General features: G+C 37.3%; 1 protein-coding gene across 2 annotated transcripts in view; it reads right to left on the bottom strand.

Annotated features, from left to right (window-relative positions):
• The window catches only part of PRKG1 (protein kinase cGMP-dependent 1), a 1,199,831-nt gene that overhangs the window by 306,328 nt on the left and 869,677 nt on the right, over positions 1-23,826 (bottom strand). For both annotated transcript variants that reach the window (XM_059053703.2, XM_059053702.2), the window contains exon 5: positions 16,042-16,105. In XM_059053703.2, the coding sequence (XP_058909686.1) occupies positions 16,042-16,105 (64 nt within the window). The remainder of the gene's footprint in view (positions 1-16,041; positions 16,106-23,826) is intronic.

The raw sequence follows: 23,826 nt of genomic DNA, 5'->3' as shown, positions 1-23,826 counted from the left end.
TCTACTTCAAATATAAAGACCCAGAGGTTAAAAGTTATGTGATGGAAAATGATATACCATACTAACACAAATCAAAAGAAAGCTGGAGTAGCTATATTATTTTTAGATAAATCAAACTTCAGAGCAAGGAAAATTATCAGGTATAAAGAGGGGTATGCATTATGATAAAAGGATCAATACTCCAAGAAGATATAACAATATATAACAATTCTTAATGTATCAATATATGTGCCTAATAACAAAGTATCAAAATACATGAGGCAAAAACTGATAGTACTACAAAGAGAAATAGATGAATCTACTACTATAATTGGAGATTCAATACCCCTTTATTGGTAACTGATGGATCCAGCAGGCAGAAATTCAAGAAGTATACAGTTGAACTGTACCATCAATCAACTGGATCTAATTGACATTTATTGAATAATTCATTCAACAACAGAATGCACATTTTTCTAAAGGTCACACTGAACATTCACTAAGATAGACCACATTCCTGGCTGCAAAACACACTTTAACAAATTGAAAAGAAGAGAAATCATATAAAATATGTACTTATAGTGGAATTAAACTAGAAGCTAATAGAAAGTTAGCTGAAAATTCCAAAAATGTGGAGATTAAACAATACACTTCTAAATAGCACATGACTCAAAGAAGAAATCTCAAGAAAAATTAAAATCTATTTTGGGGCTTCCCTGGTGGCGCAGTGGTTGAGAATCCGCCTGCCGATGCAGGGGACACGGGTTCGTGCCCCGGTCCGGGAAGATCCCACATGCCGCAGAGCGGCTGGGCCCGTGAGCCATGGCCGCTGAGCCTGCGCGTCCGGAGCCTGCGCTCCGCAATGGGAGAGGCCACAACAGTGAGAGGCCCGCGTACCACAAAAAAAAAAAAAAAAAACTATTTTGGTCTAAATGAAAATGAAACTACAACCTATCTAAATTTCTAGGATGCAGTGAAAGCAGTGCTTAGAGAGAAATTTATAGAATTTAATGCATACAGTAAATAAGAAAGATCTAAAATCAGTAATTTAAGCTTCCACCGGAGGAGACTAGAAAAAGAAGAGTAAGTTAAATTCAAAGTAAGCAGAAGAAAATAAATAAGATTTAGAGAAGAAAACAATAAAATTGAAAACAAGCAATCAATAGTAAAAAAAAAAAAAAAAAAAAAAAAATCAATGAAACCAAAAGCTAGTTCTTTGAAAAAGATCAATGAAATCCATAAGCCTCTAGCTAGGCTAACTAACAAAAAAGAGAGAAGACACAACTTTCTAATATCTGAAATTAAATAGGGTATATCACTACAGATCCCATAGACATTAAAAAGATAATTAAAAATATTATAAATAGCTCTGTGCCATTAATTTGATAACCTAGATGAAATGGACCAATTCCTTGAAAGATTCAATCTGCCAAAACTCACATGAGAAGAAACAGACTATCTGAATAGGCCTATATCTATTAGGGAAATTGAAATCAGTAGTTAATAACTTTCTAAAACAGAAAGCATCAGATGCAGCTGGGTTCACCAAATGTTTGGTAAATTCTACAAAACATTTAATAAAGAAATGATACCAATTCTATACAAACTGATACAGGAAATAGAAGCAGAGGGAACACTTCCCAACTCGTTCTATGATACTTGCATCACCCTAATATCAAAACTAGACAAAATATTAGCAAATTGAATCCAATAATGTATATAAAAAATATACACCATGATCAAATGGGATTTATCCCAAATATGCAAGATTTATTCAACATTCAAAAAAATTGCTATAATCCATATCAACAGGCTAAAGAAAAAAAAATCATATGATTATAATATACAGAAAAGCATTTCACAAAGTCCAATACCCATTCATGACCCCCCCCAAAAAAAAGAAAGAAAAAGAAAAAACGGATTCTCAGTAATCTAGGAGTAGAGAAACCTACAGTTAAAAGCATACACCATGATGAGAAACTAGATCCTTTCTCCTAACATGGTGAATAAGATAAGGATGTTCCCTCTCACCACTCCTATTCAACATCATACTGGAAGTCCTAGCTAATATATTAAGAAAAATATATATATATACAGATGGGGAAAGAAAAAATGAAACTGTTCACAGGCTACATAATTGTCTATTCAAAATAATTGACAAAAAGACTCCTGGAACTAATAAGTGATAAGGCTAATGCACAAAAGTAAATTAATTTCCATATACCACATGAACAAGAGGAATTTGAAATTAAAAACACAATATTATTTATATTATCTAAACTACAGATATAGAAAAAGGGGGAATGAAGGACAGAATAAATAGGTGGAGCACAGGGGAATTTTAGGGCTGTGAAACTGTGTATCATGTACAATACTGTAACGGTGGATACATGCCATTCTGTATTTGTCAAAATACAAAAGACCCACCAAGGAGTACAACACAAAAAAAAGAACCCTTAAATGTAAACTATGGACTTCAGTTAATAGTCATGTTTCAATGTTGGTTCAATTGTAAAAAAAAAAAAAAAAAAAAAAAAAAGTACCATACCAACAATCAGGTAAACTGTGAGTGGAGAGAAGGGAGTATATGAGAACTCCTTATGTTTTCTGTTCAATTTCTCCATAAACATAAAACTGAGAAATAAAGTATGTTAATGAGAAAAACAGTGGTGTTTCAAAAAAAGAAAAAGGGAAATCAATCCTATGAGGTAGGTACTGTTATTATATATTCCAGAAGTGAAAACTTGGACTTAGGAACATTACATAACCTTTTCAAGACCAAATATCTAGTTAATTGCGGAAACAGAATTAAAACATGTTGCCAAGACTGAAACCCCGGCATTACCACAAATATATAGAGATATATAAATACAACATAAACACACACCGTTGACCTTTGAACAGGAGTTTGAACTGTACAGGTCGACTTATACTGGGAATGTTTTTCAATAAATACTACAGTACTATACTACCAGAAAGTGGCTGAATCTGCATATGTGGAACCACCGATAAGGAGGGCTGACTATTGGACTTGAGTATCCATGGATCTTGGTATTCACAGTGGATCCTGGAACCAATCCCCTGCAGATACCAAGGGACAACTGTATGTGTGTGTGTGTGTGTGTGTGTGTGTGTGTGTGTGTGTGTGTGTGTGTGTGTGTGTGTGTGTGTGTGTACACACACACATATATATAAATGTATGTGTACACACATGTAGGATAACTATCTCTATTCTTTAGATGAGAAGCTAAGTAAAAAGAGAGTAAAGATATGTACACTGTAAAGCTGTAGATTGGGGGATTGCCATAAGCAAGTACTGAACTGAAATTGCAGGAAACTGGGAAGATGGCTTCTAGAGGCTTTTATTCCCTTGTTATCAAGTAGTAATCTACAATAGTTCAGCTCTGTGCCTAAGGACATTATACTGGAAAGTTAGCATCTTTATCAGTGCTCCCCTTCTTTAGAATATCCTTCCAAAGGTTTGGCCTTTGTTTTATCTCCCTAACATGAATAAGGGAGACCAGAGACCTGATAGAAGAAAAATAAGTCTTATACCTTTTCTATGATCTTGTAGCCCTTGGCTCTCTACACCTTCTCTGTCTCTGACCTTTATTTTGGGTCCTTGGGAATCTTCTACTTACGACCTCCATATCATCAGATAGTACTTATGATTTCTAGTATTTCAGAACGCATGGCCCTGATCCTTGCCACATTTGTAGTCTAGTTGTGGTGATAGCATCCAAACGTACAACAGAACACTTCTGTTTCATTCACTGAGTCACTCATGTAGCACATATTTACTGAAAACCTACTTAGACTATTCCTTCAACAAATATTCAGGCTTCCCTGGTGGCGCAGTGGTTAAGAATCCACCTGTCAACGCAGGGGACACGGGTTCTAACCCTGGTCCAGGAAGATCCCACATGCCGCGGAGCAGCTAAGCCCGTGCACCACAACTACTGAGCCTGCGCTCTAGAGCCCGCAAGCCACAACTACTGAGACCACCTGATGCAACTACTGAAGCCCACGCACCTAGAGCCCATGCTCCAAAACAAGAGAAGCCACTGCAATGAGAAGCTCGCGCACCGCAACGAACAGTAGCCCCCGCTCACCGCAACTAGAGAAAGCCCGCACACAGCAACGAAGACCCAACGTAGCCAAAAATAATAAATACAATTTATTTAAAAAGAAAAAAGGATTGTTCAAAATACTATTTAAAACAAAACAAATATTCATTGGTTATGTAGTAAACGTTGGGCATAATTTTTATGCAAATCCTTGCTCTGCTGGAAACCTGAGATACAAGCCGAGACATATGCTACCCTTAAGGTATTTAGAGAAAATTGGGAAAAAGACAAGTTCCAGGCAATATAGGAGCAAGTATATGATTCTGAAGCACAAACTATAAAAGAATTAAGGGACCAACAAATAAGATAAGGCAAAGTCAGTCAAGGCAAGTTTCTAAAAAGAAAGACTTGATTTTAAAGAACATCTTTGGAAGAGAAAAAAGGAGTCAGGGATAGCCCAACTACTCTCATGCTAACAATAACTAATGATTCTTGGAAATGTAAAGTAATTTGCACAAGTCATACGAAGCAAAGAGAATGGCAGAACAGTATTGCATTTCAAGTCTATTTACAAAACAAAACATGCTACCTTTATTAAAATAATAATTTTCTGTTGTAAGTAATAAAATGAATGGTAAGCCTTCCCAGAGAGTTAAGAAAAGCTCACTTATAGAATCTCATCGTAATTAAGGGCACACACAGGACATGAAACACACAGGATTTTTCTATACAGCTGCAACACACAGGATTTTTCTATACAGCTGCAATCTCATTAAAGCCTTGGTGGAATAGAGTTCCCTCCTCATTAATACTGACTGGCTTCTGATGAACATTCATGCCTGAAATACTGCCTGCCCGGGTTCAGAGCCTTATCTACCAGGAAACAGCCTTGTAGCCACTGGCCTAAGAAACTGCATGATTCCTTCTCTGCAGGGGTGGTAGGTTGACTTGCAGTGGATTCTCGCGGGGGGTCGGGGGGGACATGTAGCCAAAGGTCTTGGGGAGACTTGGAACTGAATGCCCACTTTATCCCCTGCTCAAAGCTGTTTGATAGCTCTCTCCAGCCCAGACAAGCTTTGTATTTTGTGACTAAAACTGAAAGCCCAACCGGTTTTCTTACCTTTAGCTTCTTACTGTAAGTGTAAGTGGGCTTCTATTCTTCAATGATTTATGTCTCAGATGCTAACTGCGTACAAGCCCCTGAACTAGTGGTTTTTCTTTTTGACAGCTACAAAGATGCCTCAGATTAAAAAATAATAATAATAAAGTTGAAAATCTTGGGTCATACTTTCTTTTAATCAGAGCAGTTTGTCTAATTCAGACCAGATGTTTATCACTCTGCTCTGTAAAAGGAGTTCAAGGTTTATCATGATCTGCTCCAATACTATCAACTAGCATTTTGTAAATAGAATCTCACACTTATGCTAAAGACAAGCCACTAATTCATACTTTCACACAAATTCACTATTTGTTTACAAACCCCACAAAGGGAGGGGAGCGAGCCACAAGTACCAAGCAGGCTTATATACTCTTATATGGCAACCACTTCAAGCACTCTCTACGAATGTTTTCTAGAGAGCTGATTTATTGCAGATCAGTTTCCTAGTTGCAGAGCACATACATTTTAATGAATTACTGGCAGCATAAAGCAAAACATACATATCCTGATGATAAAATGAACTAGAAATGGCTTGTTTCAAAGTTTGTTGAAGGCATAAAATGGATTCCTGTCATAACAAATTAAAAATGCTGACTGGGAAAAAATTAATTACTGCCAGGGGAGGGGGGAGGGGAAATTCAAGTAAATATTTTCAGAAGGAAGCATCTCCTATTTATATTTTTTTTAAAAAGAGTGGGGGATGGGATAAATTTTTCATTTATGCTACAAATTTTCAAGATGTAATACAGCATAGGAATAAAAGATGCCAATTCCAGCTTCAGACTGGATGGAGTAAACTACTTCCCCATTAGCCTCAGTTCCCCCAGCTATAAAGTGGGAATAATAAAAGTACAGCTGACCCTTGAACAACATGGGTTTGAACTGTGAGGGTCCACTTACATGTAGATTTCTTTCACTGAATATGAACTACAGTATTAAGTGATCTGAGGTTCATTGAACCTGTGGTTCCACATCCACAGATACAAGGACCGACTGAAAAGTTATACGTGGAGTTTCAATTGTGTGGAGGGTCAGTGCCCCAACCCCTGCTGCTGTTCAAGGGTCAAATGTCACAGTAGTCACCTCAGAAGGTTCTAAACAGATGCCCTTAGCCTGGCACAGAGTTAGTCTTAAAAAGTTGAAGGTATTACTGTTGATTTTCTCAACTGTTTACAAGTACCCGGTGAAAAGAAATACCAACAACGTACTAGCCTTTGCGGAACTTACAATCTAAAGTGGTAAAACTTCACAAAACTAGAGACCAACTTAAAGCAATGGACAAGCACTTATTTCTTATATATAATGATAACTAAATAGATCTAGGAGATACAGGAGAAGGAAGTCCCTAAAGGGAGAGAAATGAAAATGACTGAGGCTCAGAACTAGAAAAGTCTCTGTTGAGAATGTGATCATACAGAATCTTAGAGTTAGGCAGAAGCTGAAAAGTCAATGTTGTTCAAGCACCAAATCAATGCTTAAGTACTTACAACATCCTAACTAATATCTTTTACACTGTAGCTTTTCAAATATGTATGATTTCTGTTCATACTTAACCCTTTGTACTATATTTTGCCATCTGTGATATTTTCAATGGCTGTCAACTCAAAGTCACCTCTTCAGATATAACTTTCCTAACCACCCTAGCTAAAGTAGTCCAACTGTCCTTGGCAGTCTCTACCATATTACCTTATTTTATTTCCTTCATACTTTTAGCAGAGTTTCCCAAGTGCTGTCATATCTACCCTACAGCAGAATTTCCCAGTCTCAGCACTATTGACATTTGGGGCTGAAAGGTCGTTGTAAAGCTGTTCTATGCATTGTAGAATGTTTTGTAGCATCCTGGCTTTTATCCACTAGAGGCCAGTGGCAGCCCTCTGTTGACCTCACTCAATATTATAACCGCCATAGATGTCTCCAGACATTACAGAATGCCTGCTCAGCCCTTCAGATGGAGATCCCAGTAGGACCTGGGACAGCCAAAGTCCCTGACCAGTCACCTCCAGCCATAAGGAGTTTTATTTGTTAACCTCAGTATGTGTGCAGGATAAACATTTTCCATATGTGTCAATTTGTGAAAGGGTTTGGTAAGCACTGCTGAGGGACATCTGAAATTATGCTTGCATATCTAATGATTTTACATTAGTTCTTCAATTTAAGACCCACAGCAAAATCACAAGAGGCAGAAACTGCTGTTACCCCGATTCACCAATGATGGGTTAAATTATTCATCCAGTCTATTTTTAGAGATGGAGCTCCACATCTTCTGAACACAGAAAATTGTGTCCACTAAGTTAAAAAGGAATCCAATACCCTCCCCCAAAGTCTTCTCCAGGGCAAATTTCTAAGTTATTTCAATTGTTTTCTTCCATTGTTTCCAGCAATACTGCCTATACTCTGCCGTGTCTTCACTATCCTATCCTTCTGGAATTTTTTTCTTTTTAATCATGTGCAAAACTATACATTTCTCCTCTGGTACCTCATCTTAGTGGATCTCACCCGTTATTCCAACCTGTTTAGATATTTTGGGTCTTTGTCAGGTGTAGGGCCCACTGGTTCAATTCAAGTGAGGAAGCTGAAGAAAAATGGAAACCTGAATATTTTGCAGAACATGGAATCGGTTATATAAATAAGTAAAATATGTAATTTAAAGAGGTAGAAAGTTCAGGGTGAGAATGAATTGTATAAATGCTTACAGATCAAGTTATAGACCATTTTTCAAAGAAGCTGAACCATTTTACAAGCCCACCAGCAACTTCCTAGAGTTGTAATTTCTCCATATCCTCACCAACATCTGTCACTGTTTGTCTTTTTTATTCCAGCCACCCGAGTGCGTAAGAAGTGGTATGTAATTATGGTTTTGATTTTCATTTTCCCAATGACTATTAACATGGAACGTGTACTTACTGGCTTTTTGTGTATCTCCTTTGGAAAAATATCTATTCACTCATTTTTAAAAATTTGTTTGTTTATTTATGGCTGCCTTGGGTCTTCGTTGCTGCTCGTGGACTTTCTCTAGTTGCAGTGATGGGGGGCTGCTCTTTGTTGCGACGTGTGGGCTTCTCATTGCGGTGGCTTGTCTTGTTGCAGAGCACGGGCTCTAGGTGCACGGGCTTCAGTAGTTGTGGCTCGTGGGCTCAGTAGTTGTGGCTCGTGGGCTCAGTAGTTGTGGCACACGGGCTTAGTTGCTCTGGGGCATGTGGGATCTTCCGGGACCAGGGCTCGAACCCATGTCCCCTGCATTGGCAGGTGGATTCTTAACCACTGTGTCACCAGGGAAGTCCCTGTTTATTTATTTTTAAACTTTTTAAAATTCACTCAGTTGTAAGTATTCTTTATATATTCTAGATACAAGTCTTGTGATAATTAATTTTATGTGTCAACTTATCTGGGCCATAGTGCTCAGATATTTGGTCAAACATTACAGCATTCTCGATTTTTGTGTGGGGGTGATAAGATTAACATTTAAGTCAGTGAACTTTGAGACAAAATTAACATTTAAATTGATGCATTTTGAGTAAAGTAGATTACCTTCCATAATGTGGGTGGGCCTCATCCAATCAAATGAAGATCTTAATAGAACAGACTGACCTTCCCCAATCAAGAAGGAATTCTGCCAGCAGATGGCCATTGGACTTGAACTGCAACATCAGCTCTCCTATGGTCTCCAACCTGCCAGCCCATTCTGTATATTTTGAACTGGCCAGCCTCCACAATAACACCAGCCAATTCCTTAAAATAAATCTCTTTATATATATATATATATATATATATATATATATATATATATATATATATATACACACACACACACACACACACACACACATACACATCCTATTGGTTCTGTTTTCTCTGGAGAACTCTGACTAATACAACTCCCTTATCACATATATGATTTGCAAACATGTTCTCCCATTCCACATTTACTTCTGGAATAGAATAAGATGTGCAGATATTAATATTAAACTGAGAGTCTGTCTTTACGTTTTAATCTCTCCACCCTGCAACAAAATACACACACACACCCTTCTACTTCTTTCTCCTTCAGAAGCAGCCATTTGCCCCATAGATAGGAAGACCCAAAGGAACCAGGGACATCTAAACAGATAATTTTCCAAATTCAGAGTCCTTCAGTCCAGAGCAATTGGGAAAGAAAGGGTTCTTTAAATTCCCTCCAGCTTGGCTTTGAATAGCAAGAGCCAAACCTAAAGGAAGGGAAGAAAAAGTTTAGTCATAACAATAGACTTCAAAGAGAACCAATAATGTTCCTTGTCTACTCCATCAATTTCTTTCCCAAAGAGCCTAGGTCTGTTTAGAATGATAAAAAGAGAGAGCTTCACAGAACTCCAGTAACTCATCAAGTACAGGACTTTTCCCTTGTATTACTCACAATTGGAGAGAATGGAAAGAATCTGGGAAAATGCCAACATGACATGGTAACACCAAGGAACAGTTGCACGGCTAAAACAAGGCACATTTAATCAGCCCTGGGGTACCTTGCAGTAACCAAAAGTGCCTGTGTTACGTTAACCTCCTTTTCCAATGATGATCCCTTGACAGTAATCTGATATTTGCTTCTCACCATATTATCCAGAAGAAAAAAGCTTTCTTTCCTTGCCTTTTTTCTATTTTTATCATGTCCCTCTTAATATTTCAAAAAGTCTAATGAGTATTATTTGTCTAAGATATTGTCAGGGCCATAATAGTATAAATATCCCAAAATGAAAACATAAATGCCCCATTTGGGACACAAACCAAAACAACCCATTATTTAGGCTCAAATGTGCCCAAGATCCAATCATATAAAGTTTGCAGACTCAAAGGCATAGAGCTCTTAAAAAGCTGGTGAAGCAGAGGTATTTTTCATTCTAAGACAACTAAATCCAATGTTCTAATGAGAGAACTGGACATGAAACAGATTTCAATATAAGCAAAGAAGTGGTTCTCGTATGCTTTATTTTCCATTTAAAAATCAGGAGATTTAAATATAGCACCCATGTCCCACTTCTATTCATATGAAGGAAAAATGAGCTATACCAGTGGTAAAAAGTGAATTTGTTGGCTTAATTTGGTTCTTCAATCTGACATTTTCAATTTTCCTTGAGTTATCTAAACATTTTCACCCTTACTGGTGAAAGCATAACTCCTTCCCAAATTAATTTTCAAGCTCCTATGTGACATGATAGGTAAATCTCTGCTCTGCCTCTCTAAAAGAAAATGTTTTTATTTGTCATTTACTTTAAAGATGTCACTACAGCCCTGATATGTGGATATGTATTAGACATTGAGTTTATTTATAGTGACTTTTCCCCATTGTGTTTGGATAGGTAATCACTGAAGGGAGCTATTTCTCAGGTGGAGATTAGCTACAGGTTGTTCCATCCATCTGAAAAATGTAATTCATCTACAGAAACTAATTATGTGTACATAAAGGAAGAAGGAAAGTATGTTAGGTTGCTATAGTAAGAAGAAAGATTAGATCCTATGTATAATTTCACAGCTCTTTTCTTTTACACATAAGTACTTCCTAGGCTTTCAGAATAGATTCCAATATTTGACTAATTCATTCAAAATAGTTTTCATGGTACTATACAGGACAGTACAGAGGTTAATGAAACCAGTTTATAAAGTCAGACCTTGCTATTCCCTACATGTGCCTAAAAATTCTCTCACAGTTTATTTTACAAACTATAAAATGGCTGCCCTAGCAAATCAACTCTGAAGCTCTTAAAATGATCTCTGGTATTTATTAAGACTTAATCTGAGTCAGATATGAGATGAGAAGAACATACTATGGTGAGAATGAAGGTGAATAATCATTGAATCAGTCATTCAATAATTAATCAATTATTCTCAGCCCTGTACTTCAATTTGTCTTGCAAAATACAACCTAAAAAAAGGCTGGGATTGTTGCTCTTGATCTGGATAGACCTTTGGCCAAGAACCTCTTTATATCTGTGTATAAACTTCTCAAACTAACTAGAGAAAACTTTCCTATGTTCCTGAAAAAGGCATGAGAGATTTAATATACAAAGGAAATATTTGTACTATGTGATATAAAGGAAACGGAGAAAGGGGCACTAAATTGCTACACTAAGAATAAGGATATTGGGCTTCCCTGGTGGCGCAGTGGTTGAGAATCCGCCTGCCGATGCAGGAGACACGGGTTCGTGCCCTGGTCCGGGAAGATCCCACATGCCGCGGAGCAACTAAGCCCGTGAGCCATGGCCGCTGAGCCTGCGCGTCCGGAGCCTGTGCTCCACAACGGGAGAGGCCACAACAGTGAGAGGCCCGCATACCGCACAAAAAAAAAAAAAAAAAAAAAGAATAAGGATATTTGTTTCTGTTTTATAATCTCATAAAGAAGAACACATAAATGGGTACATCTACAATAGAAATTATGGAAGGGAGTAAGTGGGAGAGGGATGGACAATGGCAGAAATGACTTATATAATGGCTTCTCTTGCAGCTTTAAAACAGGATGCCCCAAGCATCATTTATTTGTCCACCAGTCACATGTACCCTCCTAAATCACTTTACCAATAACATTATGTTCGTTCCTCTTTCTGCTTAAATTTTTTTTCTCTCTCAGTCCTTGACTACGTTGTCCCTATTCTTTAATTTTTTCCCCCTTATGCTGGAAGTATTGTTTCATAATGAATACAAGGAATGAAATAGTCCATAAGAAAGTAAATCAACATACAAACATCTAACCTCACCTGGGCTATTTTGTCTAAATAATTGGTCTGTCCCTCTATAATCCATTCTTCTCACAGAGAGATATCGTTAAAATATAACCCAGATCATGTCATTTTTACGTCTTAGAACCCTCAAAATCTTCCCACAGCACTGAGAACAAAAACCTTATCACAACTCCTATCACAACCGGCAAAGCCCTCTGCCATCTGGCCTTGCCTATTTTCTCTAGCCTCATCTCACCCTACTATACACCTTTTTTCTGTTCCTTAAGGACAGAAGACTCATTCCTAGTTTAGGACCTTATGCCTTCTCTCCCCTCTGCCCTGTACACATGGCATCCTATATCTGCATTTCAATCTCCGCTTAAATACCACCTTCCCCAGAAAGGTCTTCCTTTAGTAAATCAATACAGTGTGGCCATCTCACTCGATGCCATTTTGATGCTATTTTCCTTAATTCTCATCTGGACTTTCCAACGGAACATATGACTTGGGAGGACAAGGCCCTGAATCCCCAGAGTTTGGAATACTTACTGGCATGTGGCAGATGCTCCATAAATATCTGTTAAACAAACAAGGCTGTAAACTTCTTTGTTAAATGCAATCATTATACTGTCCTCTTTTCAAAATAAACTGGGATTCTTTCATTTTCTTGTAGATGTTGTAGGAAAAAGGCTCATTTATTATGCAAGCAAATTTCCCTTTAATATTATGTGACATTGGTATTGCTTTTGTTCTTCCAAATTTGCTTCACTCTATCTCATACATAATTTAATCTAATTTCTCATTGTGCTTGTTTATTCAACTTGAGTTGAACACTTTCATGCACTGGTTAGTATATTCATATGTCTACCTCATATTTTGTCTGTTTATTTCATTTGTGTATGTCTTGAAAACAAATGTGTGGGCACTTAATCATCTGTTTCTATTTTCATGCAGCTTTGCTATAGACTGTACTGTGGCTCGTGTAACACAAATTAAGGCATCTTCTGATTAGAAAATCTGACATAAAGTACTAAAATATTTCTTTGGTCAGAGTTATTTATAGAGCTATGGCTATTGTTTTGCAAAACATAGCAAATGCTTCCACAGCTGTGGAAAAGAAAGAAAATGATTAAAGGATTTCATGGGATTTTATTTTATTTTATTTTGGATGGGCTTGATTGGGGCCAGTAAATTTGTACTTTAGTTCATTTTGTTTAAAGAAAAGAAAAAGAAAAAGGTCATCAGAGAGTTCTTCAGTATACTCAACAAGGAAAGCAAAAACAAAAGAACTCGGAAAAGCAGTTTTACATTTAAAGAGGTTGCAAGTACAGTGGTTGGCACATTCAGAGAGAAATGCAGCCAGTATTCTTTCTCATGAATCTTTTCTACTTGAACACAGGAATCAAATGTGACTTCTGCTTTACTTTGTGTTCCCATATAAGATGAGAGAGACCAATACATCCTAGGAAAGCTCACTATGATAAGACTCAAACTAAGAATTTGTGTATATAAACCTTTGAAGTTCTATGGATCATATAATTACTGGTATAGTTAGTACCTAGAGACAAAAACGTTTGCAGTACCTTTCCAGTTTCTCTCTATTATAGCACAACTCCAAAAATTCTTCAGCCTCCTGAGACTCAAATCCATTGATCCCACAGTCACTCACTGGCCCTTGCTCCCCTTCTTGCACAATCGAAACTCCAGGGTCAGTCACTATAATCCTTCCTTCACATGCAACCGCAACTCCCTATTCCCTCTTTCAACCACTCATTTTTTCCTGGCAAAATACCAATCCCGGTTAAATCCCATTCTCTGTCTACTTGGAACTTGAATCCAGGCAAATAATGGGGCTAAAAAAAACATACAAATGGGCTGGTAACCAAGATAGACTTAACGGTTCCCTCACTTTGACTAAACTTTAGTCAGCCTTCTTTCTGACACTAGGCTCCTGATCTCCCTTTTCTTGGGGCATTTACTTCAGAAAGTTTTCAACTGTAAATTCTTAATTTGCCTGTTTGAGATGCAAATCTTCTTCCAGGCTGTTGGCACCGGTTGTTTTACAGGTCAGGAATGTCTTTCTCAAGGACCTAGGAGCCATTCCTTAGAAAAGTAATCAAGAAGATAGCACTTTTATCTCCCAGCCTCTATGAGTGGATAGGAGCCTAACTTCCATAAGAGACAATCAGCAAACACAGATGAACTAGTCACATTGACCAACCTCCTCCCTACTGGAGAACCACTGTTAGAAAAGGTAGATAGTGAGATATGAGCAAAGAAAGCGGGGCACGGGCCACGTGGCAGAAAACCATACGTCTTGCGAACAAGGGTCCTGGAGACAGGCAAAGAAAGGCGGGAAAAGGCAGGAGTCTCCGACGTTCGAATGTAACTTTTTGTCCATTACGCCCTCATTACAATAAAATTAACCTTGTAGATACGAAGTTCCCATCATGCACTGACACCATGACACTTCCAATCAAGACTAAATAAGGACAAAAATCCCTCGTGCCCTCGGGAAGGTGGAGCTGGGATGAAAATCAATGAATACGAGCCCAAATCCCTCCCTCCTCAATGAATATTCTGCCCAATCATTTTCACGCCCCATGTAACCAGCTTGCCAAAGGAACTCAGGGTGGCTGTTTACCTGAGTCTGCCAGCTCTCCCCTTGAGAGTTTACTATTGCATAATAAATCCTCACTTTGCTTTCTTAACTTCCATCTCATCTCTGAATTCTTTCTGAGACAAGAACCTACTTTCTGGTAACACCCCTACTGGAGTACTTTTCCACCAGCTTACTCCAGTGCTTAAAAATCCTCCCACCTGGGCTTCCCTGGTGGCGCAGTGGTTGGGAGTCCACCTGCCGATGCAAGGGACGCGGGTTCATGACCGGGTCCGGGAGGATCCCACGTGCCGCGGAGCGGCTGGGCCCGAGAGCCATGGCCGCTGAGCCTGAGCGTCCGGAGCCTGTGCTCCGCAACAGGAGGGGCCACAGCAGTGAGAGGCAAGCGTACCACAAAAAAAAAAAAAAAAAAAAAAAAATCCTCCCACCTTTTGGCCCAGCAGAGTGGAGTTTGATCTCTCCTGTCGTACATCTGGAATGAACTCTTTTTGCCTGTTTAACTGAGATTAGGGATTGGTAACATCACACAGGGCCTGAATGACGACTGTCAATCATACTGTGTCTTCCTAGTCCATTCCTTCTTCTATTTTTCTCATACCTTCTCCTCTGTCTTCAAACCTCTCAGACCTCTACCCCATCCTCATCCTCAGTTGATGACCTCGCTTTCTAAATTACAGAGAAAACAGAAGATATCAGAACAGGTTTGACAGAGTGCCAACCACTCCATCAGTCCCCACCCTCATCTGCCTATGTGCCCAGATACTCTGCCTTCTCTGTCTCTATAGGCACTAGGGACCCTATCCTCTTGTGTTCACTCAAGACACTGCTTGTATAAACCTCCTCTCTTTTTCCTGCTTCAATATTTCCTATGCTTTACAGGTTCTGTGAAAAGTAACAGTGACACTTTCACATTCAGGCATACAATTACATGTGTAAAATATGCTCATATGCTAATAAAATATGTACCCAACTGCTAATTCCTGTTATAAATTTGCTAATCTGAAGCTTCAGAGTAGCAATTATTACAATCTTGCTTTACACCAATTGAAATAAGAGACAAATATGCAATCTCCCATTCTTGGAAGTCAAAGTAACAATATGTTTGCCAGAGCGAAGTTTTTCTCCCTCTATAGTTACAATGATTTGCACATTTCTAACTGTGCATAAATGTCAGATATACAGAGCTGCTTTTTTTTTTCGGTACGCGGGCCTCTCACTGTTGGGGCCTCTCCCGTTGTGGAGCACAGGCCCCAGATGCACAGGCTCAGCGGCCATGGCTCACCGGCCCAGCCGCCCCGTGGCACGTGGGATCCTCCCGGACCCGGCCACGAACCCGTGTCCCCTGCATCAACAGGCGGACTCTCAACCACTGCGCCGCCAGGGAAGCCCTGAGTTGCTTTTTATTTGAAGCCAAATATATAGCTCATGTTAGTGCTCAAAAAAATTTAAAAGGGCTCTGCAGTTTGTGACTTATTGCACAGCTGTGATGGGCTGAGTCCCATCTCAAAAAGGTAAAGGGCTAAAAACGATTACCTCTTCAAGGACGTCAGCAAGCTTACTGAGTATCTCTTCAGGAAGGCTCTGGAATGTTGGCACACTGAAAAACAAGACAGAGATGATGTTGAAGGCATGCACAGCAACTCATTTTTATAAATAAAACAGCAACACATCTGAAATACAAAAGGATTTCATGACAAAGAATCTGCCAGTGAAGATCAAAGTAATAATTTAAGCATAATTTGGTGACTAACAGGGAAAAGGCATGATGTACTAGAAAGAATTGGAGATTGGACAGAACCAAGTTCAAATCCCACTTAATATTTCTTTGTGTGACCTTGGATACCTCAGCTATAATTGGGAGAAACCACTCTCTCCCTTATCAGCCTGCTCTCACCAAATTCCTTCCAATTCTGTCACCTTCTCTAGGTCCCCCTACACACACACACACACACACACACACACACACACACACACACACACAAACACTTTTCTACAGGCCGACTGCTACCCATTCTTTAGGACTCAGCTGGATTGATGATACATTCAGGCCTGCAAGCATTCATTCAACAACACTGGAAACTTCCTACTCTCCTCAACCTCTCCCAGCTAGATCAGGTCCTCCTATTTATGATCTCTTTTATCCCTTCCTGCAACTATAATTAGATAATTAATCAGATATTTATTACCGGGCATCTTCACTGCTAAAATCAAACTCCACAAAAATAAGAACAGTACTATATCTGTCTTGCTCAGCCCCTGTATTTTCAGTGATTTACTAATAACAACTCAAGAGCATGTGTTGAATAAAGTTATGAAAGCATAGACATACAAATGCTTCCTAGGACAGTTATAGGGATCAGATCAGATAGAATGGAGAAAAGAGTCAGACTCATAGTAGACACTGAAATAATGTCTTCTCATCCTTTTATTGGGGAAACTCACTGACCAGCATATGGAAATACTGAATGATGTTGAATACACAAACCAAAGAAACTTATTTTATATGGATAATGCTGACTTTAAAAGGAAAAAAACACAACTCATCAACATAAAATTCTTGAAAATCTACTCCACTGGAAAATCTAACTGGGATGTGGAACTAAATTCTTATTTAATCTTATCTCAATGCTTGAACGGAGAAAAGACTATAAATGAGTGAAAATACCTTTGTATGTATGATATCTGACTTACAGATCGATTGTTCAGTAAACTCGATCTTTAGATAAATTGCCATGGAGCAAATTTATTTAAACGAGTTAGTTGAGTTGGCTGAGACTTGTTTCAGGTTTGTTGCTATAGAACAACAGTTCTGGCTTGGTTGGGATAATGTAATGAAAGAAGCCATAACATAATGTTTGGATATAAGCATGAAAGTTTTACTGTTAATTTGTCACTCTGATTCCCATTACTTAGCATAAAGCCTATTGATAAAATCCTAAGGTTTTACGTAGAGGTATAACATTTCACCCAGGACCATGTTTCACCAGATTTATTGCTGTGGTCTGAGCCACGTGGGGTTTAACTTCCAGAAGGCAGTCTATTTCAGCAGCTGGATGGAACACATCACAGAAAGAGACAAGAAGATAGAGGAAGCTGTTTCCATGAGCTATGCAGGTAGAAAAAATTAGCCCTTCCTTGTTCTTTTAATGAGCTATATTTCAGTTTCTTCTGAGATATCAGAATAATTAGAATGTTTCTATCCCAGGGGATTTTTATGGAAAACACAAACTACAACTGCGTTTTTCTCATTTTATTATAACTGGCTGCCTTCTTTAGACAGCCCCATTACTTCTATGCTAAGTCTATGTCAAGCCACTCTACAAAACTTTCATTTTCATGAGCATTCTTATTCATGAGAAAAAAACAATTAGTATTTGCTTGATCACATAACTAAAGAAAACAAAGACATTAAGTTTGAGGGGGCACATCTTAATTAATTATCTTTTACAATTTTACTTAGTTATTTTTTATTTTTTCAGCTTTACTGAGGTATAACTGACAAAATTATAAGATATTTAAAGTGTACATTGTGAAAAGATTCCTCCCATCCAGTTAACCTAGTTAATTAACACATCCATCACCTCACATATTTATTCTTGTGTGTATGTTTGAGATCTTTAAGTTCTACTCTTTGCAAATTTCAACTATACAATACAGTGTTATCAACTATAGGTTACAATAGTTTGTAACCTATTTCCCCTATTCCCCAGTCCCTGACAACCATTGTTCTATTCTGTTTCTATGAGTTTAACTTTTTATTTAGATTCCATGTATAAGTGATGCCATGCAATATTTGTCTTTCTCTGTCTGGCTTATTTCACTTAGCATAATGCCCTCAAGTTCCATCCATGTTGTGGAAAACGCAAATGGTGGGATTTCCTTCTAATGTATTATTGTATGTTATACAATAATATTCCATTGTATATATATCATGATCTTTTACAATTTAAAATGCCTCAAAACGTTCAGCAGCATTTATTACCAATAAAAATTAAGGATGATTTTAGAGAAGAAACACTCTAAAGAATTCTTTGTAACAATTTAAGCACTTTCAGATTTAACAAAATGGAAATCAATTAACAGAAAATAAGTGTCTTCACTTTTATAAATTATACTGGAAACACTTTTGTAGCTATCTTTAAAATCTTAAGAGCTTTATTTCTCTAAACACTAGATAATTCTCAGAAATTAATTACATGAGAGAACTTATCAGTCCACTAATAGCTTGAACACCAAGAACAAAACAATTGAGGATATTCATAAGTTTAAAATTCTACCCATGAAATTTGTTTGAATTTTTCCCAATACATCAAAAGATATTAATTTAAACTTCACTAGTGTGTTCATGTGATAACTCAAGATGAAGTTGTCTATGATTTAGAAAACTCAAGGCAAAATAATTGTAAGGATGAACTTCCATAAAATGTTTTAACAGTAAAGAGTATTTTTACTTATTTGGGGGGGAGGGGGAAGAACTCATAATAATTTACATGCTAATTACAAGTAATTCTTATGGATCTATTAAAACATTTTTGTTCCCTTAGGACTTGCAGTAGGCCTGAAGTTACAAAATGCACTTGACTGTAATATAATAGAGATGATTTAATGTGTGGAGCTTTTCCATTGGATTTTCTGGTTGAATAAAGTAAGGACTTGGAATTTGTCATGACAATAATAGAAGATGAGATTTGAATGCTTTCTATTTTCCAGGCACTGGGCTAAGGGTTTTACAGACAATATATTTTATTTTTAAACAGCTTTATCAAAGAACCATTATTACTATCATCCATTTTACAGCTAAAACAACTGGGATCTTGAGAGTTTGCCTGAGTTCACAACACTCAGTACTGATAAAGAGAGGATAAAAATTTCCATCTGAATGACTATGAACCTAAACATTTGCTGAGCTACACACTTCTCGGTAGAATTATTTTAAAATGCCTTATGTAAGTTTTAAAACCATGCCATATTCTTTTTTTTTTTTTTTTTTTTTTTTTTTTTTGCGGTATGCGGGCCTCTCACTGTTGTGGTCTCTCCCGTTGCGGAGCACAGGCTCTGGACGCGCAGGCTCAGCGGCCATGGCTCACGGGCCTAGCCGCTCCACGGCATGTGGGATCTTCCCGGACCAGGGCACGAACCCGTGTCCCCTGCATCGGCAGGCAGACTCTCAACCACTGCTCCACCAGGGAAGCCTACCATATTCTGTTAATGATTTAGAAATTAAGCAATAATATTAACATCCTTTGATTCAGTGACTTCATTTATTAACCAACTTTTTGCGATGAAAAATGTCAAATAAATGGAAAGGCTGAAAGAATAGTTCAAGAATCCTCTGTACCCCCATCACCTAGGTTAGCAACTGTTAACTCTGTGCCATCTTTGCTTTATCTACCTTCGATTCATCTAATTTTTATATGCATACTGATAAATAGATTTATAGATATTTTTTCATGAAAATCTGAAACTAAGTTGTAGAAAGCATGAAATTTTACCCCTAATATTTAAGCACACAGATCTAAAAATAAGAAAATATTTTAAAATAAGTAACTATAGCATTATCAAAAGAAAAATTCACTCAACTCCATAATATCATCTAATAACTATATTCCATGTCAAATATTACCTATTGTTCAAAAATTTCTTTATTGTTTGTTTTTTTCTTTTCAAACCAGGATCCAGTAAAAATCCACATACTGCTTTTGGCTATTCTGCTTCTCTAGTCTCTTATTCCACAACCATCCTCCTACCTTTCTCTCCATTAAACTGATTATTTGAAGAGACAGGGACAACTGTCTTATTGGATGTCCCACATTCTGAATTTGTCTTAGTAATTTTATTTTTGGTAACCTACCATATGAAAATAACAGCTAATAGAAGGAAAAAAAAAAAAGGAGACTCCCCAGGACCCTTTCAAGAAGAACCCTGAAATCAAAACAAATAGTCTAAGTTGTAATTTGCCATTTTTACTCATATTCTTTCACATGTGTACCATACAGTAGACTCCACCAGAGGCTATATGACATCATTACTTTGATAGTTAATGGATGTATGCTTAAATGTTCCTATGTTTTCTAGAATTTTTTAAGGTAGTAGTAGGTTTATGATAAGTGTGCTGTTTACAGAAATTAATTCAATATTATTGCAATGCTTCTACTGTGCTCTTACTAGTTCGTTTTCATATACCTACTATAATCTCTGTAACCTTATCCAATAAATTGTCCTTTTGAACTTGTGAAGCTTTTCTTGTCCTTAAGTGGAAAAAGTTACAAGTAAATACATTTGAATATCATGTGTTGCAATAATAATTTTGTAGTTTTTCAAAAACATATCTAACTTTAAAAAAATTATCTAAAACTCGTAATTTTAGAATTTCATAATAACAGTTAAAAGTCTAAAAAAAGAAACCTTATTATACTGTCTTATTTTTATGGATGGATTTACTTTGAGAGGGGATATTAAAAGACATATTCTCAAGCCATAGCTGCCAACTTCTAAATCTAAAGACACCGAAAAATATGAAAAGGACACAAAGAATTTTCTGACTCGTGGATGGGACAAATCTAGTCCAAAGAAATGTGAAGACACTCTATATAAGAAAGAAAAATATGACAAAATCTAACTTTCCTTCAACATTATAGATGATAATAATTTACCTTATTATCCTATACACCAGAACATTTTAAAAATATTATCCAAGTTATGTCATTTTGCACCCAATCATTCAAAATTTAAAGGAAAGGAAATTGAATTTTTTCATGTAGACATGATGAAGTTTTTATTTTTCAATTCTTTTTTAAATTTTATTTTTTTATACAGCAGGTTCTTATTAGTTACCTATTTTACACATATTAGTGTATATATGTCAATCCCAATCTCCCAATTCATCCCACCACTACAAGCCCCCCTCCGCCACTTTCCCCCCTTGGTGTCTATACTATTATCCTCTACATCTGTGTCTCTACTTCTACCTTGCAAACCAGTTCATCTGTACCATTTTTCTAGATTCCACATATATGCATTAATATATGATATTTGTTTTTCTCTTTCTGAATTACTTCCCTGTGTATGACAGTCTCTAGATCCATCCACATCTCTGAAAATGACCCAGTTTATTCCTTTTTATGGCTGAGTATTATTCCATTGTATATATGTACCACCTCTTCTTTAGCCATTCATCTGTCGACACGCATTTAGGTTGTTTCCATGACCTGGCTATTGTAAATAGTGCTGCAATAAACATTGGGGTGCATGTGTCTTTTGAATTATGGTTTGCTCTGGGTATATGCCCAGGAGTGGGATTGCTGGGTCATATGCTAATTCAATTTTTATTTTTTTAAGGAACCTCCATACTGTTCTCCATAGTGGCTGCATCAATTTACATTCCCACCAACAGCACAAGAGGGTTTCCTTTTCTCCATACCCTCTCCAGCATTTGTTGTTTGTAGATTTTCTGATGATACCCATTCTAACTGGTGTGAGATGATATCTCATTGTAGTTTTGATTTGCATTTCTCTAATAATTAGTGATGTTGAGCAGCTTTTCATGTGCCTCTTGGCCATCTGTATGTCTTCTTTGGAGAAATGTCTATTGAGGACTTCTGCCCATTTTTTGATCGGGTGTTTTTTTTTTTTTTAATATTGAGCTGTATGAGCTGTTTATATATTTTGGAGATTAATCCTTTGTCCATTGATTCGTTTGGAAATATTTTCTCCCATTCTGAGGGTTGTCTTTTCATCTTGTTTGTAGTTTCCTTTGCTGTGACAAAGCTTTTATGTTTCATTAGGTCCCATTTGTTTTTATTCCCATTACTCTAGGAGGTGGATCAAAAAAGATCTTGCTGTGATTTATGTCAAAAAGTGTTCTTCCTATGTTTTCCTCTAAGAGTTTTATAGTGCCCAGTCTTGCCTTTAGCTGTCTAATCCATTTTGAGTATATTTTTGTGTACGGTATTTGGGAGTGTTCTAATTTCATTCTTTTACATGTAGCTGTCCAGTTTTTTCAGCACCACTTATTGAAGAGACTGTCTTTTCTCCATTGCATATCCTTGCCTCCTTTGTAATAGATTAGTTGACCATAGATGCATGGGTTTATCCCTGGGCTCTGTATCCTATTCTATTGAGCTATACTTCTGTTTTTAGGCCAGTACCATATTGTCTTGATTATTATAGCTTTGGAGTATAGACTGAAGTCAGGTAGTCCGATTCCTCCAGCTCTGTTTTTTTCCCTCAAGACTGCTTTGGCTATTCAGGGTCTTTTGTGTTTCCATACAAATTTTAAGATTTTTATTTGAGTTCTGTAAAAAATGCCACTGGTAATTTGATAGGGATTGCATTGACTCTGTAGATTGCTTTGGGTAGTATACTCATTTTCACAATACTGATTCTTCCAATCCAAGAACATAGCATATCTCTCCATCTGTTTGTGTCATCTTTGATTCCTTTCATCAGTGTCTTATAGTTTTCTGAGTATAGGCCTTTCACCTCCTTAGGTAGGTTTATTCCTAGGTATTTTATACTTTTTGTTGCAATGGTGAATGGGGTTGTTCCCTTAATTTCTCTCTCTGATCTTTCATAGTTAGTGTGTAGGAATGTAAGAGATTTCTGTGCATTAATTTTGTATCCTGAACATTACCAAATTCATTGATTAGTTCTAGCAGATTTCTGGTGGCATCTTTAGGATTCTCTATGTATAGTATTGTGTCACCGGCAAACACTGACAGTTTTACTTCTTCTTTTCTAATTTGTATTCTTTTTATTTCTTTTTCTTCTCTGATTGCCATGGCTAGGACTTCCAAAACTACGTTGAATAACAGTGGCGAGAATGGACATCCTTGTCTTGTTCCTGATCTTAGAGGATATGCTTTCAGTTTTTCACCATTGAGAATGATGTTTGCTGTGGGTTTGTCATATATGGCTTTATTATGTTGAGAAAGGTTCCTACTATGCCCACTTCCTGGAGAGCTTTTATCATAAATGGGCATTGAATTTTGTCAAAAGCTTTTTCTGCATCTACTGAAATGATCATATGGTTTCTATTCTTCAATTTGTTAATATGGTGTATCATTTAAGAATCCTTGCATCCCTGGGATAAATCCCACTTGATCATGATGTATGATCCTTTTAAGGTGTTGTTGGATTCTGTTTGCTAGTATTTTGTTGAGGATTTTTGCGTCTATATTCATCAGTGATATTGGCCTGTACCTTTTATTTGGTACTATCTTTGTCTGGTTTTGGTATCAGGTGATGGTGCCTCATAGAATGAGTTTGGGAGTGTTCCTTCCTCTGCAATATTTTGGAAGAGTTTGAGATGGATGGGTG

The sequence above is a fragment of the Kogia breviceps genome, chromosome 2 (assembly GCF_026419965.1).
Source record: "Kogia breviceps isolate mKogBre1 chromosome 2, mKogBre1 haplotype 1, whole genome shotgun sequence".
Classification (NCBI taxonomy): Eukaryota; Metazoa; Chordata; class Mammalia; order Artiodactyla; family Physeteridae; genus Kogia; species Kogia breviceps.
The sequence above is the reverse complement of the archived record's forward strand: the minus strand, read 5'-3'. Positions and strand labels throughout refer to the sequence as shown.